Source organism: Lissotriton vulgaris, chromosome 3_2 (assembly GCF_964263255.1).
Source record: "Lissotriton vulgaris chromosome 3_2, aLisVul1.2, whole genome shotgun sequence".
In the NCBI taxonomy this organism is placed as follows: Eukaryota; Metazoa; Chordata; class Amphibia; order Caudata; family Salamandridae; genus Lissotriton; species Lissotriton vulgaris.
Genome location: NC_141690.1, coordinates 230635948 through 230656335, shown reverse-complemented (window position 1 = coordinate 230656335; position 20388 = coordinate 230635948). Strand labels below are relative to the sequence as shown.

The 20388-nt window shown below is 45.1% G+C and overlaps 1 protein-coding gene across 2 annotated transcripts in view; it reads right to left on the bottom strand.

The window, feature by feature from the left end:
• The window catches only part of THNSL2 (threonine synthase like 2), a 185470-nt gene that overhangs the window by 32317 nt on the left and 132765 nt on the right, over nucleotides 1-20388 (bottom strand). For both annotated transcript variants that reach the window (XM_086964274.1, XM_086964275.1), the window contains one exon: nucleotides 19465-19613. In XM_086964274.1, coding sequence (XP_086820400.1) covers nucleotides 19465-19613 — 149 coding nt within the window. The remainder of the gene's footprint in view (nucleotides 1-19464; nucleotides 19614-20388) is intronic.

Genomic DNA, 20388 nt, shown 5'->3' with positions numbered 1-20388 from the left:
TGAGCCTCTAAAAAATTAGAAAGAATATTTAAGAGCAAAATATATGTTTTAAATATTTTTATTTATAAATTTTCCGAATAAATGAACAAAAAAATTAAAAAAAGAAATATAACATTCGTAGCAACACATTGTAGCAATTCAGTAGGAAACATACCATAGGGTCCAATACAGTAGCATATCAATCAGACATGGCAAATTACTTCTTAAAATACCAAATATCAATACACACGTGGATCTTCCCACCTAAAGACTAGCTGTGAGACGTCACTTTTCGGTAACAAGTGGACAAAGCACCTACCCGTATACCATTACAAAGTTACAGGCACAAGAGGGTTGGCCGCTTCCTGGGTGGGGGGATTACTACCACTCTGCGTCTCTAAAATATACACTTGGAGCGGGTGCCGGATGTCCACAGGCCTAGAAGCTGGCGGCTGTAGCTGCCCATACATGTCACTTGTGGTATTGCAAAAGATCATACTTTGAAGCCATGCAGCAAGTGTATGGAGCGCGCAGACCAGCCCACTTAATAGCTATTTCACGCTTGGCAAGAACAAGCGGCATATAGATGTAAGGAGATCATAAATATAACCAAGTAACACTAACAATGGTGAGGGCGCAATCTCAATCTCCACCATCCTGGATAATTCCTTAATAATCGACTTCCAAAAGTCCAAGCTTAGGGCAAGTCCCTGTCACATGGCACAGTCGGTCTCTGGGGAGCGACATTGAGGACACGTATGCGGGCGAGAGGGATCCATGCAATGTAATTTACTGGGTATTATTTATGCTATCCATATAAATTTTAAATGCAGTCATTTATGCCAGTGGTTGGGGGACACACGGCATGTTTAACTACAACACCGCCTCCACTGCACGTCTGTCAGGGGGTACCCCAGGTCGCTCTCCCAAGCTGCCTCGAACACACATGTCACGGCATGGGAGCAGTGCCACCGTCGCCTTATACATCCGGGCCACTAAATGACTCCCATCATTACCCCTAATAACCCTAGTTAATATAGTAAAGTCTGGGGGCTCCAAGGGATAACTATCCACACAGGCACGTACCGCCCTCTGCACCTGCAGTATTACAAAATGGTCCATCATAGTGGCCAAGCGGAAACAGGGGTCCTCTGTACGGGAGAAAATGTGTCCTCCCGGGAACAGGTCACCAAAGGTAGTCATCTGGAATTTAGCCAGCGTACGTTTTACCAACGCTTCCTGCAAGATTGGAATATATCCGTTCCCCACCAATGGCAGTGCCGGGGAATACAAGACGCGGGCCCCAGTCACACATCGCAACCTCTACCACGCCCAGCTGGTAGTGGACACCGTTTGTATATCCTACGGATCCCTAGAGAACCCTCATGGTAACAGAGTTAAGAGCAGCAGTGAGGACCAAATCAGCCTTGGGCCTATAATATGGAATCCGGAGGTCCGTGCAGTACCAGTGTAGTGCGAAGCTCACCTGCGCCACAAGGTAATAAATGTGTAGGTTCGGTACACCAAACCCACACCTTTTGTATGGAAGTGTCCCACCCAATATGGGCCGGCCTCCCCCCCCCACCCCCACCCCCCCAAACCAGTCGTAATAACAATGTGTGCAGTTTGGTGAAAAAACTCTTATAAAATGGTATGGGAATGTTTAAAAACAAATACAGGAACTGTGGCAGCACCACCATTTTTATTATAGCTATCCTCCTGCCAGCCAAGGATAGGGGCAGTTGCAACCAGCTTTCAATATTACGTTCAAGCTTGTCAACGGCTGGGCCATAAGAACAAAATATATGTTGTCTCTTTTGGCACATAATGGCAACAAAACATGTTTACACTGCAGTTTATAAAAGAAGGGAGGCTGTTTGTGGCAGTAAGAAATACGACCATTATCAGAAGGAAACCAACGTGGAGTGATACAGCGAGATTTGCTTTCATTGAAAATGTTACCAGAAGTGAAATGCAATGTTAATTTTAAGGGTTGTGTGTTGACCCTGGAGTTTGGACGTACTTTTAATTTGAAAGGTGCATCGTGAAGCTTATGATTTTTTTACCAGCCCCCAATCCCAAGTTTCAACAGCAACTTCCCTAGATGCATCAAGCCGGCACGTTTACTCATTGTTCTTCGCTAGGTCATTGCTTAGTGACAAATTGATCTAGCCGACTCAATTGAATTTAGCCGCGTGTGAGAAGCTCATGCACAACCTGAGGTATAGCTCGTGAGGCAGCGCAAGTGTGGTTCAACTCGCATTAGTATTATGGAGGTTTGAGCGCAGCACATCGCATTTAGCAGCCAGTGTGAAATGGTTGGTGTCCAAAGCAGCGGAGTGGCTGTTAATGTTAGCAATCAAATGGCACACAATTACTGACAAAGTCCAGTGTTGCCAGATTTTCAGACGCTTCCCAAGCCCAAAGCCGCTCAAGAATAAGCCCAAATTAAGCCCAACACAACCATTTCCAGCCCAAAAACCAGCCCAAAGAAGCAAGTCGCAAAATTGTTTCTGATGACTATTTCTACATAATTTAACGACAAATATACATTCTATTCAATATACAGATAGTGGGAGGGAGTTAACTGGGCACCTGTCTTAATGCTACTTATTTTTAAGACCAGTCCTCACTGTGACTTTGTAACGTGAAACGGGCACTGCTCATATCACAATAGTAGAAAACAAAGATTAAGAAAGGCAGCAATAGTGTCATGTGCAAATTACTGCTCCCTCTAACCTGTATTTTAAGAAAGTCTTTATGCATGATGTATTGATTCAAAATGCATATTCCACTTGTAAAAAAACAATATCTCATTTTACTTCCAGAATTGTCTTTTCCCTTGCACATATGCATACCCCTGATAAGTAAACTATGAAGGATAATGTATTTGCTGGAGGGATCCATGTTTTGTTTAGTCTCAGTTTTTCATTTATAGATAAAGGCCAAGTTAAGAGGCCAAAAGACCTCCTTTTGATCGAGTGGCCTGGAGCCTCACACTTAAATGCAATGAGGGAAACAAAAGTACACAGTTTATCTCTTCACAGGTACTTAAGATAGGCATGCTTGACTTTTTTCAGTCCCTTTATGTAAGCGCATGAAATGTAAGAATGTCAGATTTGTTGATCTGTCCAAGTATTTACACAGAATTAAAATAAAACAATTGTATTTCTTTTATAGCACTACTCAAAGTAATGCAGGGTGTCAGAGTGCTTTACATACCATAAACTTAAATCATGCAAGTGTGTAAATCATTGTACAAGATGTGTTGCATGACTCAGCGTTAAAAGATGTAGCAATCACCTATCCTACATAGCTCACTGTGCAATATTAAAAGGCTTACTAATTATGAACTGCAAGTAACAAAAGGATCTGTGTTCAAAGCAGTAGCCCACTAACCTAGCTACATTAAAAAAAAATCTGTCATCTGAATATTACATAGGGTGCTTTGCAGGAGACACATTCACCTTCTAAACTACTTTGATTCAGATCTGGGACTACACAACACCGAGATCTCTCCAACAAATACTTTAGCCTCTAGAGTTCTCACTAATTATTATTCCCTGATATTTACTGGGCACCTCTGCAGAAGCCTTAACATCATAAAATGTTTGCAACCAATTATGCATAACTGATGTATGACCATGTGCATTATGAGAGTTAACAAATTTTACTTTAAACTTGCTCTGAAAAAGTGGCGTTGTCTGGCCTTGACCCATCACACACACTAAGGGACTCACTCATTTATGCACAATCTGGTCGCAATTGTACACTGTGGGGTCTGGAAGCAATCCATTCTGACAAATTCTCTGGCTTGGAGTGCACTGGGCCTGACGGCGTGGGAACACACAACTTTTAGATGCCCCTATCACTACGAATAGGGCAGTGAGTTTGTGCTTGGTCGCCCCTTCCTGATTACCAGTCAGAGTCCCCATCTCCTGGGCCCCCTCCCCCTAGGATTGCATTGGCACCTCTGCTGTTTGTGCTAAGCTTTACTTCCTATGATCCTACCTCATCGTCGACGTACTCCGCACAAGACACTTCACACTTGTGGACTCACTATACTGCAGGGCCCCGGTCAGACTGCTCTGTCGAGTCTCAACAGTCCTGGACTACCACTTCTCAGGCAGGCAGCAGCAGGGAAGGATGGAGCTGGAACACGCCCGCGGGCCAACCTCAGCATGCATGCCATGCGCCCGAAGCCAGGCCAGTGGTGCACGCCATCTCTGGGCCCAACTCTGCGTGGGTGAGGTCCAGTGACCGAGCGTGACTAGTCTCCACACACAGTGAGTGAGACTCCGGCCAGACTCGGGGACCTCAGTGGGACAGGACTATGAGGAGTAAGACAGGGCAGCCAGGAGGAGGACTATGTGTGTCGCAAGCTCGCAGGAATCACATAACCAGAGCGGGCCGCAACTACACAGTACCATGTGTCCTCTAATGAGTCCGGTCCACTGTCCGTACTGCCGTGGTATGGTGGGCAAGAGACGGTAGGGATCCACCCTCTCCTCCGGCATTGCCTTGCTGTTCTGCTTCCCTGCGATAACAGTAATGGATCCTAGGAAGTGACACTGTATTGGTAATCCTGTTACATGCCTAAAAGCGGCCATTCTGCGACGTGACAATATCTGGGCTTCTCTTGTGCCTCCGATAAGCGTCACCGTGCCTATAAAGTGACACCACACCGCCAATGCCTCTTTGTGCAGGGTATCTTGGTTAGGCTGTGAAAGGGCGCTGGAAACCACAATCCTGGAAGCGTTTTTTGTCCTGCTCAAACTTGCAATATCATTTCCTCTTTGCAGACAGTTTTAATACTGAGAAAGATTTCACCGGATTTGGAGCGTTGACAAGCGTCGCAGCCCAAGTGCTACATGCTTCTCTTAGCCCAGCCGCATACACGTGTGGCACTTGACTGCTTTTAACTGCATCGCTGCAGCGGTTATTTTCGCGCTATGTGGCTTTTTTCTAAAAGCCGCGTTAGATGATGAGCTCAGCTCGTCATCCGCACACGCCCCCCGTGGCTGATGACGAGCTGAGCTCGTCATCAGCATCGAAGGGGTTAATAAAGCGCCTGGAGGATGGGCAAACAGTATTCTCAGGGCCGTCATTAGATAGTGGGAGGGAGTTAACTGGACACCTGTCTTAATGCTACTCATTTTTGAGACCAGTCCTCACTGTGACTTTGTAACGTGAATGTTTTTCAAGTTTGCAGAAGTGGCAAGAGTAGTATTGTGCGTTGTGTGTTTAGTGAAGAGTATGATAATAATGGATGTGACAAACACGAGGCACGTAAGGAATTACTTTGAGGAATTGTAGTGTTACAAAGCTTTCAAACAACAGCTGGCTCTGCACCTCTTAACAGTATACAATGAGGCACTGAGTTAAGGCGAATTACCACCTTCACTTTGAGAAGCGGTGCTGACAATATTACTAAAGCCAGGCAAAGAGCCTAACCACTGTACTTCATATTGGCCCCTCTCGCTGCTAAACCTAGATAATAAAATCTCAGCAAAAATCCTTGCTGCTAAGTTTTCGTTATTGATGGAACAGATCATCTCACCGGCTCACTCCGTATTCGTACCACATCGGTCGACCTCACTGAACCTCTGCACTATTTTCTTGGTTTTAAATAAAGTCTCCCCAAACACTCTTGCAGCAGTTGCCCTGTTGGATGCAGAAAAGGCATTCAACTCACTAGAATGGCCCTTTCTATATGCAGTCTTACGTAAACTGCGCATCCACCCTCCCTTCCTGGCCTTGGTTAAGCTACTATACACCGGGCCTTCGACCCGCCTACGGGTAAATGGCACACTCACAGATGCTTTTTCCCATTTTCGGAGACACCAGGTAAAGGTGCCATTTATCCTCTTTCCGTTTCATAGTCGTCATGGATCCACTGGTCCGTACTTTACAGGAGAACCACGCGCATCGTGCCTTTTCACAGACAATATATCGCTTTTCGTTAGACATCCGCAGGAAACTCTCCCCCATTAATGCAGGAAATAGCACAATATGGAGACCTGTTAGGACTCCATATCAATTGGAACAAGTTCGGACTCTTTCCATTGACAGACTCCGCCCATGCATCACAGGTGGACCTCAGCCTCCGGTGGGCTGCAGATGGTTCTAAACACCTGGGGTACACATATACAGGGACGGGGACCAGATTCTGCATCAAAATTACGGCCCGGACCCGGATCAATGGATCAAATTACCCTTCGCCATGGCAGGACATACACCAATAATCAAAATGGTGGGTACTCCCGAAGTTCCTATACTTATTCTTGGCCATTCCCATCCTACTGCTGCAGTCATTCTTCCATACTCTGCACTGCATTCTACAATGCTTGGTATGGGATGGGGGACTCACCCACAAATTAGTTGTCATACCCTCACTCTACCTTATGACCGAAGGGGATTGAGGTTCTGGATTTCCGTTACTAATATCTTGCTGCCCAGTGCCATTACGCTTACCGACGACTACTGGGTGGGGCCTATTATATTCTGGAGGTCTTCCCTTTCCCTACAACCCGTGGCTCCCCCTCACCAAGGAGACTCTGGTCATACATACACTAGACCGTTACTCATTGCATATAATAGGTGACCTATTTCCAAATGGCCATATCCTGCATTCAACTGACACCATACCAGCACAAGATATTCCCTATATGGATCTGTTTGTCTTCAGAAGACTGCACAACACCTTACGCTCCCTTATGCCCACTTAACCACTACTACTGGACAACTTCCCACCCCTGCACATGTTGATCACGGCCACAGACGGAAGCCACATGACCTCTAGGCTCTACCATTCCTACAGGACACAGACAGGACACCAATGCATGAGCGTATGGCAAGTGGAAAAGAGAACAAGGGACACAGTTCATGGACCAAATATGGAACTACTGCAGCAAACAAACCAAGAATATTTCCATCAACCAGAGGCACAAGCTACTGCACTTCAGATACTTACACAGGAATTACCTCTCCCCAGCCGACATCGTTAAATTTGACTCCTCCAGATATGATCGATGTACAAAATGAGACAACCCTGGTGCGGATTTCGCACACCTAACCTGGACATGTCCATCAGTGGCCGTTTACTGGAAAGCTGTATACTCCCACATTTTAGCTATGTCCGCCCATGCCATGTCCCAGATCCTCTGATGGCCCACTGGGGTACACACAGAATGTCCCACACACAATACGATGTCTAGGTTCTATGGCGCTACTACTGGGCAAAAGGGTCTTCATTGGTCTGCGCCAGGCCACCCACTGTACCAGACTGGCTGGAAAGGATGCGCTGCTGCGAGGGCATAGGGGAAAGACTATGCCAATCTATAACCTCCTACATCCCATCCTATGGACATCAGGACACCCTCCGCACATAACCTTAACACTAGATACCTCTATTCTGCCCTCCCCCCCCCCCCCCAAAACACTACACGAGGGGAACTCTCGCCATATCTCTCTTAATTGATGTCCTGAGAGATACTACGGCATCACATTAACCGGTCTAATTGTACATTTTATAGTGCTGGCTCATATAGTATATGTTAACAATCTTTTCTTTTTTGTTTTTTTCCATGGGAATTAATGTTGTGATTGGCTGAAATTATGCAACTGTCAACTGATTTACTGTTTAAATTATAAATCTCAATAAAGCCAATAAAAAAATTAATTTAAGAAAATGGTATCCCTGGAATAAAATGGGTTAAAACTGCAACAGCAGAACTTTGCATAAGAAGTAAAAAATGTGCCCATCCTCATAAATCACCGAGGGCCCAATTGACACAGATATATTCTTACTCCAGTAAAATCAGTAGCTAAGCCCCTCTTTACATCTTGATGAATGGAGGCACTCTCATCCTAGATTTGACCTCTCGCCTCCCAGACAGTAATTACAAAGTTAGGGTGGAGGTAGGGATACCACCTCTTAGATGACATGATCCCTGCTGAGGTTCCGTGACGATTTGAACCTGTGTTTTCAATATTGTCGGAAATACATAATTTTGGTATCAATGAACCGCAAATGATCCATTTAGCATATCCTGGTGTTTTCGCTATGCTACGAGCAAGAGTACTCCTGTTACAAACACATTTCCGATCTACCCATGGCATCCATCTTAGATCATGGCAGCCATTTTGTGTTTCTTGCCCTCACATACGCAATGACCTCTGATTACTTCATTTCGATTAAGGACACGTAGGCTTAGCCGGCGATTCACCTTTCTAGTGACACGTGCACCTTAGAACAGAACACGCTGTAGCTGCATGACTCGACAAAGGCTGCCTCCTCTGCCCGAGGCCAGTCCTGCTATACTGGTTCTTGTGTTCGTTGGCCTGATCATGATTAGGCGGCCGAAGCTGGTAGCCTTGCCCATTTACGACCCACAAACATCCCTTATCCTGCTTTTCTATCTTCTGCACCTGGCTCTGCTCCTTTCCTTCTGGGCCTTTATTAGGGGGAGGTAACGAAATTCACGATGAGGCGGTCCGGCTCTTGAATGAAATGTTGACATGGGATTGTGATGGAGTAGTGGGAACCCCTCTTCGTAATGTTTGACATCAAATATTATCGACGATTCTTGTGCAACGCCAAATATTTATTGTTTAGGACACAAAGGTTTTGGGAATGTACCAACATGTGAAGAATTCGCTTGAAGGCTAAAATTTTGTATATAAGGAGCAACCCTTCTTGTACAAATCGAACAGGCTCCTAAATTCTGCCCGTGTGTAGTTTCTGTGACTTCTGTGTCCCTGCAGTAATAAACCTTTGGTCTTTGACGCCACCATCGAGAAGCCCGTGTTTCTGTTTATTTGTGCACCGAGACAGGTGGAACTCCGGGGTCTTCGGGTGTTATCCCTGACACCTCTGGACGGAACCAAAAAGTCCAGAACTCCAATTGGCGCCCAACGTGGGGCGACGTCATTCGGTACCGGTCCAAAAGCCTGAAGAGTTCGAGGAGCTTCGTGTGAAGATTCCTGAGGGAGGCGCCCCACTTCATCGATCCCGGCATATCGCAAAAGTGGCCCGAAGTTCTCTTCCACGAGGATTCCCGTTCAGGACGGCTGCAGTGGTCCGTTGCCTTGACCGTCGCCCTGTCTTGGACCCGAGGTGCAGTCCTTAGTACGGCGAAACGTGACGGGTTTCTCCTTGGTGACGTCTTCAGTGCCTCAGTTAAGTATTTAGTGGTTGCTAGTTGGTTACTTCGTAAGGGTTGTTAAAATCCTTTTAGTTCTTGGTTTGGTTTGGTTTCGTAAGATTATCACTGGTTGTTCTGGTTACTATAATCTATTGGTTCAGTTTTGGGTATCGATACATTAGTTCGTTTTGGTAGGCCTAAGTTCTTGGTTCGAGTGCACATATCTGTTTGTGTTTTGTTCGATCTGTGTTTCGGATTGCAAAATGGTAAGTCGGAAAAATTGTATGATGTCGTGTTTTGGTTGCAACAGTGATTCACGATTGGAGGACTCATGTCTGGTTCCTCCGATTGGGACTCCTCTTTATGATCTTTATTGTAAGTTTGGTGTGGGTCCTATATCTTATAATGAGGTGTGGGTCCGCTATACAGAAAAAGACGGTGTCCTCAGTTGGCCACTGCATGGTAGTTTTGAACCTGAAATCCTTGACAATTTGGAAGTGAAACTGTTTAAAAAGAAAGCCCGGCCGGCAATGTTTGATTCTTTCCGTTACTGGCGAAAAGAATTTAAACAGAGAGAAATTAAAAGGTTGAAAAAAGAACAGAAAGAGCAAGAATTGACTTTAGAACAGGCGGCTAAGCAGCTGCAAGATAACGAGTCTGACAAGGCAATGGAAGTGGCCACTAGAGAGCGTAATTTAGCGATAGACTAGTGCTATCCTGCCTTGCCATCGAGTACAACTAAGATAGTAGAGGACCCCGAAAACGACCCTCTGTTGTCTTACTTGTTACGGTCACCCCCACCGTATGCACAGGGTGCTACGGCTCCACCTGTACTGAATGTTCAATTGCCGGTTGCTGGACAACCTGGTATTCCTGCTCCTGCCCCTCAGAATCAAGCTCCTGTACCTCCTGTGGTTAATGTGAATGTTCCTTCGGCACCCCCTCTTCCTGGGTTGCCGACTTCTTTGCCTATACCTGTATCGCTTACACCTACTGCTTCACAAGCTACCTTACTTGATACTCCTACTGTCCCTGTACTATCTGTTCCAACTGCTACTGTGTTTTCTACATCTGCTAGTATTATGACTCCGCTTTCTGTTCGTCGAAGAATCACTGATTCTGTCTCTAACATTTTGTCTCCTTTCTATAAATCTTTAATTAAGACTCCTACTTCTGAGTCTGTGCAGAGACGTAGTCAGCTTCCAAGTACTGAGGAACGGGGAATCTTAGATTCCACGGCTCTCAGATGGATTTCGAAGAGTAGGAGATATAGTACGAGAGATGTACTAGATACATTTATGCAGTGGAATGACCCAACGCAACGATATGTATTCGACGAGATGTGCTCTCTTTTACGTGAGGAGTTAGAAGAAGATGACTCTGACTCGAGTTTAGAAGAATTGATTAAGGTTCAGAAAGAGTTTGCTGCAGGTATGATAGTAGGTCCAAATATAAAAGAAGCGATGGAACTGATTTTAAGTTATAGGAATGATCCATCTCTTCGCTCACCGAGAGATTTAGAAAGACAGAGTACGAAGCAGAATCGCCAATATCCAATGAGGGAGGTTCCTCCAATTTGGCGTGAAGCTGTGCAAGCTAATGTAAACCTTGGTATTGCAGCTGCTCCGGCGCAATTCCAGAGAGTGTGGATACACATTCCGTGGAAGCGAGCCGAAGTATTAGCAGTGAAACAGGCCTTGCCAGATCCGCGTAAGAATCCTGCCGGATATTATAAGGAGTTAGCACAAACAGTTGAGGCTTGTGTAATGAATCTGGCGGACATTGACATGTTATTTGGGAATGTAGTTCCGCAACCAATTTGGGCTAAGATACGTAAAGAGAATCACCCAGTTGCCCTAGGTGGTGATTGGGCGGCTATCATTGCAGCAGATGGTCAACAAATAGGTGGTTCCAAACCCGAACCTCTAATTGCTAATCTTCCAGGTAGGATAATTGACTTAATGAAGACTCTGATGCCAGCATTGCGTGTTAACTGGGACAAGTTATCCGCATGCAGGCAGAAGAAAGACGAAAGTGTCTCCGACTTTTTCACGAGGTTCGAAGAGACTTTTGTAGATCACAGTGGTCAGGATATGAGCACAGAAGGAGGACAGAGATTGTTTGTCGATAAATTTGTACACAATCTGCTACCCGAGCTCTGTAATAAATTGAAAGATTCCGAGAGTGCGTGGGCTGTCTCTACAACTGCGCAAATACTTGCAACTGCACAGTATTATGAAAACAGGGATAAAGAGGAGAAAGAGAAATCAGATAAGAAAACGAAAGATTTAGAGACTAAAGTTCTTCTGCAACAGGCATATCCGCCTCGCATGAATCAGAATAATACACAGCAAGGGTCGTATCAAAGGACAGATTATGGTTCTCAAAGACCACAATACCAGTGGAATCAGTGTGCGTATTGTAAGAAAGAGGGTCATTATAAGAATGAGTGTCCAGTCTTAGCACAGAATAACGCTGCAGCAGCTCAGAGAGGTCGTGGTGGTTTTGTGCAAAATTCTAGAGGTCGAGGACGAGGTGCTATGCCTCCACAAACGAATGATCGCCCTTCCAATCACTTTGATCAGCGAAATGGACAGTCTGCTCAACAGAATAGGTCGCAACAGTATCATGTTGAAGACTATTGTGAAAATGATGAGGGTTTTCAGCAAAAGGAGTACTAGGACAGCCATGGACAGAGAGAGGGAGTAGTATCAGTTCCAGTGGATCAGAGTGGGCCTTATGTCGCAGTAGCAACATCAGGTGTAGTTGAACCGTTTCTGTTGGATACTGGTGCCGCAAAAAGTTCTATCATTCATGCGAAACTCCCTGGCGCACCTTTGTCCGGCTTAACAAATGTTTCTGTAGGTTTTTCAGGCGCCCCTGTTTACAATCCCGTATCCGGTCCTTTGTCTATTTCTGTTGGACCGTGTCAATTGAAAGCACCCCTGATTTTGACGACAGGTTGTAATGAAAATCTGCTTGGTTTAGACTTGTTAAAACGCCTATATGCGACATTGTACTGTTCTCCGGAAGGAGTACAGCTTACATTGGGTAAACGAATCACCTCTCCGATGTACTTGTCAATGGATGCACTCCCGCCAGAGCTGCGTTCTCTCCCTGATACTCTTTGGGCGACTGGTCCTAACGATGTAGGCCTTTTAGAAATACCACCATATGTAGTCACTTTGAAAGCAAACGTCAAATTTCCACGAATTCCTCAATACAAGATTTCTAGTGAAGGTGAACGTGCACTCTTATTGATTGTACAAGATTTGATTAAGAAAGGTGTGGTTGAAGAAACTAGAGGAAATGTCTGTAACAGTCCTGTACTGCCAATTTTGAAACGTACTGATCCTTCAAAGCCTCCAGTATATAGATTTGTTATCGATCTCAGAGAGGTTAATAAAATTGTCGTTCCGCAGTTTCCTGTAGTTCCAGACATTACTGCATTGTTAACATTGATTCCTGCAACAGCTACATGGTTTTCAGTCATCGACTTGAAGAATGCCTTTTTCAGCATTCCGATAGCCGAGGAAAGCAGAGATATTTTCGGCTTCTGTCTAGGAGGTCGAAGCTTCAGGTTTAAACACGCTCCACAAGGCTATTGTGAGAGCCCATCCATTTACAGTCAGGCATTAAAAAGTCAGTTAGATTCCTTTGTACTTCCTCCTGGTTCTGCCTTAGTACAGTATGTAGACGATCTTCTAGTGGCTGCCGATGACAAGGAAACTTGCAAAGCAGCTACAATTTCGTTATTGCATCATTTGTCTAATTTGAATCACAAGGTGTCACCTTCGAAAATGCAATACTGCTGCCAAGAAGTGACCTACCTAGGTCATCTCTTGTCAAAGGAGGGAAGGAAGTTCACCCCAGAGAGAATAAAAGCAATTACGCAGATGAGTGTTCCTCGCACACAGAGAGAAGTACGTGCCTTTCTAGGTAGGCAGTGGACCCCAAATTTTTCTCTTTTAGCAAAACCGTTGGTAGCTTTGACTGGGAAAAATGTTCCGAGTCCGGTGCCATGGTCTGCTGAATGTCAGGAGAGTTTTTCTGAGTTACGAAATGCACTATGTTCAGCTCCTGTATTGGGTACACCCGATTACAGTAAGCCATTCACGCTCTATGTTCACGAGAGAGAAGGTTGCGCGTTGAGTGTTCTGACACAGAGATTCGGTGATAAACAACGCCCTTGTGCGTATTTTTCATCAACATTAGATCCGGTAGCTAGAGCGTTGCCTAGTTGTTTGAGAGCTACAGCAGCAGCTGCGGCTTCCATTCGACAATCTGCTGGTTTGGTGATGAATAACATGCTAGTGGTTATGGTTCCTCATGCTGTGGATACACTCATGAACCGAACTAAGACGCAACACCTTACCAGTGCTAGATTATCTGGCTACGAGCTGACACTACTAGCGAGTCATATTCAGATCAAAAGATGCAATGTATTGAATCCAGCAACACTGTTGCCGGCTAATCAAGAGTCGAGTGATTCCGAGCCCCATGATTGCTGTTTCAGAACCGAAGAGGAGACAAAAGGACAAATTGATTTAAAAGACACCCCATTGTCAGATCCAGATGGCACGTTGTATGTTGATGGGTCATGTTTTAAATTGGAGAATGGTGATGTGACTGCTGCTTATGCAGTAACGACTTTGAGTACGATTGTGGAGACTGCAAGAGTGAGTCAGAATTCTGCCCAAGCTGCAGAATTAATCGCTCTAACGAGAGCGTGTGTTTTAGCTAAGGGAAAGAGAGTGAATGTGTTCACAGATAGTCAGTACGCGTTCGGCGTGGCCCATAGTTTTGGCCGTTTGTGGAAAGAAAGAGGTTTCATTACGTCCCATGGGACTAAGATTCAACATGGTCAGCTAGTTAACGACTTGTTGGAATCTCTAACCTTGCCGACTGAAGTTGCGATTGTGAAATGCAGTGCTCATAAAGCAATCACGGATGATGTTGGTCGTGGGAATGCTTTTGCTGATGAGACCGCTAAACAGACAGCTAGAAATATGATGAGTAGAATGTATGTTGCAACGTCTGCAAGATGGATTTCCGAGTCTGGAATGTGTGAGGATACAGTGGAAAGTGTGAAAGAAATTCAGAAAGAAGCGACTGAGGAGGAAAAGCTTGCATGGAAAGAAAGTACGGGTAAATTGGACTCGAGTGGGTGTTGGATTGACTTGTCGGAACAACAGCGTTGGATGTTGCCTGATGCGTATGTGCTTGCAGTGGTGACAATGGCACATGGAGTGGCGCATATAAGTTCTAAAGGAATCTGTAAGATGTTAGCTTCAGTCTGGAAGAATGATGGGATTAGTAAATGTGCAGAGAGAGTGGTGAAAAATTGTATGGTTTGCCTGATGCATAATCCTGGCAAGGGAATCCCTACTCCTGCTGGTCACTTCGCTCCTCCCTCCTGCCCCTTTGAAGTGATTCAACTAGATTTCATTCACATGGATCGTTGTAATAACCTAAAATACGTCCTGGTGGTAGTTTGTGCTTTTTCCAGATGGATCGAAGCATATCCACTGAAGGACAATACTGCCTTATCAACTGCTAAAATTATTCTCAAAGAATATTTCCCTAGGTACGGAATGCCACGGATTGTATGGTCAGATAACGGAAGTGAGTTTGTAGGGAAAGTTATGCAGAGTGTGTGTGCCGGTTTAGGAATAAAGCAAAAATTCCACAGTGCAAATCATCCCCAGTCTGCTGGTTTAGTTGAGGGTTACAATGGCACCCTCAAACTAAAACTCGCTAAAATACAGGCATCCACGGGTTTATCCTGGCCAGACGCACTACCCCTGGCTTTGTTATCCACGAGAGCGACTGTACATTCTAGAGTAGGGCTTAGTCCGTATGAAATTGTCTTTGGCCGTCCCGCTAATATTTGGGGAGTGCCAAGGCCAAAGGAATTTTGTTCTCTGGAATATCCAATGTTGATTGATTACCTTTACGACTTGACTGCTAAATTGAGTCTTATTCACCAACAGGTTTTCGATGCATTGCCAAAGCCACCGGAGAGTCCAGGTCATCAGCTGAAACCAGGTGACCACGTTGTGGTGCGGAACTTCGCCAGGACGAAGAACCTTCAGCCCAGATTTGTTGGCCCCTATCAAGTACTGCTAGCAACGAGAACTGCTGTTCGTGTGGCCGGACGCAAGCACTGGATACATACAACGCATGTCAAACGTGTGCCCCTACCACTTCCTTATGACAACTGGATCAAGAAGGGAATTGGTGCCTCTGAGTTCGAACGAACACCCAAGTTTGTCCCTTTCAGCGATGCCGAACTGATAACTGACACTTCGAACACTGACTCTCCTCCTGAAACTACTTCTTTGACTCCTGAACACTTGTCCTCTGCATCAGAAGAAACTTTGCCATCTGCGAACTTGAACATTGCAACCTCTGCTGATAACACACTGTTTCCTGATCAAACAGTTCCTGCAAAACTAAGATACAATTTACGATCTCGCAATATGGACAAATAAAGCAGGAAACTGCCTATTTTACACATTTGAAATTTTAACACTTTGCCTTCAGCCAGGAAGTTTGCTATTGTTTTATTGTTTTTAAAATTGCCTTGCCGTCTGGGTAGCCGTAGGGTCGTGGCTGTGTGCCTAGTTGAATCTGCGGAGGTCGATCTTTCTGTTAGTTCTGGGAACTCCCAGAGCTGATAGAGGCATTTTCATCTACGTACACATCATCAGTGGTCGCGAGCGGATTGTAGAATATGGAGCTTCCTGCGCTGCAACGAGAAAATGTGATCTATGTTCGCAGAAACAGACTTTACAGAATTCTTCGTAGCAAATGTTTTCTGATGCAATGTGCTATTACATTTTTAATTGTTTTAATAACGTTGGTGGGTGGAATCATCTTTGGCGTGAACCTAATTTTTATGCCAGTAACTACAGTACCTCCCCTTGATCCTGCTACTTCTACTGTTTCTTCTATGCACTCTTTTCACTCGTTTCCTGAACATGAGCAAGCTCGACGCTCAGAATTTATCAATAACACTTTCGTACAACTCTTGCACCAACACCAACTGGTAGTACCCACTACAGACTGCTGGGTGTGTGGCTTGATACCCCACACTATGGATAAAGGCATTCCCTATCTGGTTTTGCCTTTTAGCTATAATGGATCATTTCAGGCCCTTCAGACCATTTTTGCTTATGCCCTTGAAACCTATCCTCCGCGTCCACCACGTTCCACTAAATATAACTCGGCCAACAAAGCTTTAGTCCAGGGAATTATTGACATGATCAAGGATGTCAATAATACTCCATCTTACCCTAGAGACGAATTACGAGTATATTTGAGTTGGAATTCTTCAGAGTATCGCCTTAGTTTGGGAGAAAGCAAGCGTAAAAGCTCAACTCCGATCTGGGTCGTGCCTCACCGAGGTCAGGTCTGTTTGCAAGGAAATGGGAGAAATCCGAGAGCTCAGCTAGGGAGGAGTGAGTGCGTTGAGACTTACGTGTTTCCGTCTAACTCTTCCCCTGCTTTTCTTACTGCTAGGGGTACCTACTTCATCTGTCAAGACAGAGCGTATACATGGTTGCCTGCTGACTTTTCAGGTTCATGTTATATTGCTCGATTGTTGCCTCCGACATACACTGCCTCATCTGATTATCACAAGACCAGAGTAGCAAGAGGTGTCTTCAGCAAGGAAGATACTGCAGGTCAGGAAGCTGGAGACTTCTTCAAAGGTTTCCTTCCGTTCTGGGGGCCTATGGCCAATAGTAGAAACATACGTCAGCTAACACGGGTAGTTGAATCTACTATTACCGAAACTGCTGGTGCCCTTAGCAACTTGACAGCTGAGCTTCAGGCGGATAGACTCATGACGTTGCAGAACCGTATGGTTCTAGACGTGATACTTGCAGATCGACGTGGGGTATGCAGAATGATCCAATCGAGCTGCTGCGTCTTTATTCCCAATAATGCTCCAACTGTCTATGAAGCGATCTCTAAGCTACACAAGATTTCCAACTCTATACATGTAGACAAGGGAAACTGGTCCTTCATGGAGTGGTTGTGGACTCTGATATCAACGTGGGGATGGAAGGTTCTGATGGTCATTGGTGTCATCTTAGTATTCCTATTCTCATGCTGCCTGATTATCCAGTGTGGTCCTGCTTTGTGTAGTCTCTGTGCTGCAACCTGTTTTAGAAAACCACCTGCGTTTGGAGAAAAGGCACGAGAAAGGATGATGATACAACAGCATGTCACTGACCTGATGAGCATAAAGTTAGACTCTGACATAGACTGAGTAATTGCCTATGTAAGGGCAAAAGGAGGGTCTGAGGTTCCGTGACGATTTGAACCCGTGTTTTCAATATTGTCGGAAATACATAATTTTGGTATCAATGAACCGTAAATGATCCATTTAGCATATCCTGGTGTTTTCGCTATGCTACGAGCAAGAGTACTCCTGTTACAAACACATTTCCGATCTACCCATGGCATCCATCTTAGATCATGGCAGCCATTTTGTGTTTCTTGCCCTCACATACGCAATGACCTCTGATTACTTCATTTCGATTAAGGACACGTAGGCTTAGCCGGCGATTCACCTTTCTAGTGACACGTGCACCTTAGAACAGAACACGCTGTAGCTGCATGACTCGACAAAGGCTGCCTCCTCTGCCCGAGGCCAGTCCTGCTATACTGGTTCTTGTGTTCGTTGGCCTGATCATGATTAGGCGGCCGAAGCTGGTAGCCTTGCCCATTTACGACCCACAAACATCCCTTATCCTGCTTTTCTATCTTCTGCACCTGGCTCTGCTCCTTTCCTTCTGGGCCTTTATTAGGGGGAGGTAACGAAATTCACGATGAGGCGGTCCGGCTCTTGAATGAAATGTTGACATGGGATTGTGATGGAGTAGTGGGAACCCCTCTTCGTAATGTTTGACATCAAATATTATCGACGATTCTTGTGCAACGCCAAATATTTATTGTTTAGGACACAAAGGTTTTGGGAATGTACCAACATGTGAAGAATTCGCTTGAAGGCTAAAATTTTGTATATAAGGAGCAACCCTTCTTGTACAAATCGAACAGGCTCCTAGATTCTGCCCGTGTGTAGTTTCTGTGACTTCTGTGTCCCTGCAGTAATAAACCTTTGGTCTTTGACGCCACCATCGAGAAGCCCGTGTTTCTGTTTATTTGTGCACCGAGACAGGTGGAACTCCGGGGTCTTCGGGTGTTATCCCGGACACCTCTGGACGGAACCAAAAAGTCCAGAACTCCACTGCTTCTGCTCTATCAATGGGACGGACACCAGTCATTGAATCATCAGGTTGAGGCACGAGTTGCACAATTTTAACATGGCTTAGTAGGGAAGACGTAGGCACCCGGGCGTGGGGTGGTGGTAGTATGCACTAGTTCTAAGGTGGTGAGAGCTCCATTTTTTGGGACTTAAGAATAAAGCCAGGACAGCCACGTTTGTGCAGGAGCAACCAGGTAATCCATGTGTACTCCCTGAACCCCCTGGATAAATTCTGACACCCCTGATTGTGGAGACTCTATTGCAGTGGTATCACACGCACACAATACTAGCAAGAGATTCTCCTTTTGCCAGAAGGTGCTTCAAAACCTCATGGGGTGCAATACTAAAGATATCCATGGTCCCAAGACTCCAGTGGACCTTGGGGAACATCTGTGATTCCTTCGCACACTGTCTGCGCATGAACATGGAACTGGGGAAGGCCTCTCAGAGATGCTCCAGGACCTGTTTAATGTTGGGCAGCTAAGCATTCTGCCAGGTGGCATTCGAGGGTAGCCTCAGCACTAGGTGCTTGCGATGCCATAAAGATCTCCTTCACTGCCCCATCAACTTTCTACCCTGGTCCAGCCAGCTCAGGAAATAAAAAGTAATACTACTATTAGCCATGGAAGGAAAATGGACTGCAAGTTGGCCTAATTAATTCTCTTTTGAACGGCATGTGACCATAATCATAATAACCAATTCACAGAAAATGCAATACCACCACACCACCTCTTGCACAGACAAGTTTAGACACACATTAGATGACCCTCCCACAAGCACATGTTCCTCTTCTGAGCTCTCCCATGGGATTACCTGAAACATGCACTCTAGAAAACCTCTCATAACAGGGTCAGATGACAACACCTTTTTTCTGTCTGCAAAAGTTGACATAGTTACGTGCACCCCATATTTTCCAGACGGATGCCATATGCATCCCTCTGGAACACCAACCACTTAAAATGACCACTGCCCCGACTGAGGTATTAAAAAATCCTGTAACAAAACATCTGTAACATGCTCAATGGTTTGGACTTCCTTTCGCATCTTCTCAAGAGTGCCTACCTGGATATCCATTGCAGACGCCAAGGTTGACCGAACGCTGCCTGCCAGTGAGAAATCACCGTGTTGGACGGTCCTGTGGACAATGTCATTGTTATTCACTCCGACGACAATATGAATTGGAAGCCCCATCTTCTGGGCAATGCATCCAGCTGAAAATAGGAGCACGTTTAAGGACATCCTTTCATCCCCGATGTCATAATATTACATGGAACTTAATCTACTGTTGAATATTTACATTTTAAATACAATTGTCGCTCTGTATTACATTTACATTGGGTGTTTCAGATCTGAAAAATGAGAGGTGTCTATGGGGAGCTGAGCAAGTAGCCCCAGACCATTACCACCTTGATGTTTATTGGGAGGCGGTCCTTTGACTATATCAGACTGTGTGTCAACAAGGAAAGAGTTTATTTTCCCACAACTGCTCTCATCAGTAAAGTTGGTGCTACAATGTGGCCAACCGGTCACAAACCAGTATGTTACATAAAACAATAGTAATGAACTAAAAAAAAACCTACGACAGCGTCAAAGCAAAACGTGAAATCCAAATCTCACTTTATCAGCACTTCCCCATAAAACGTCCAGAAAATATAAAAACTACTGGGACTAGCAATTATGATCATCCATGTGTCTTATACACCACTGGTATAGGGCCACATGGCGAACCAGAGTACGTCAAGGCACTGGTTGAACGGGAAGCTGGAGGAACAGGCAGAAAATGAATATGGTGGATTTCTAGTGGCCCAGGAGATGGGAAGTCTTAAGAGCTGTTGTCAAAGCTAGGTGGTTCTGTTAGCGATTCAGACAGATGTTCGCGAAATTTAAAGCAATGAGGGGCAGAATGGGCTATGAAGCAAGGATGGAGTAAAAGAGTACGTGGAATTTTTTTCCATTTTGGAGGAAAAGAATACTGAAAGGTTGGCA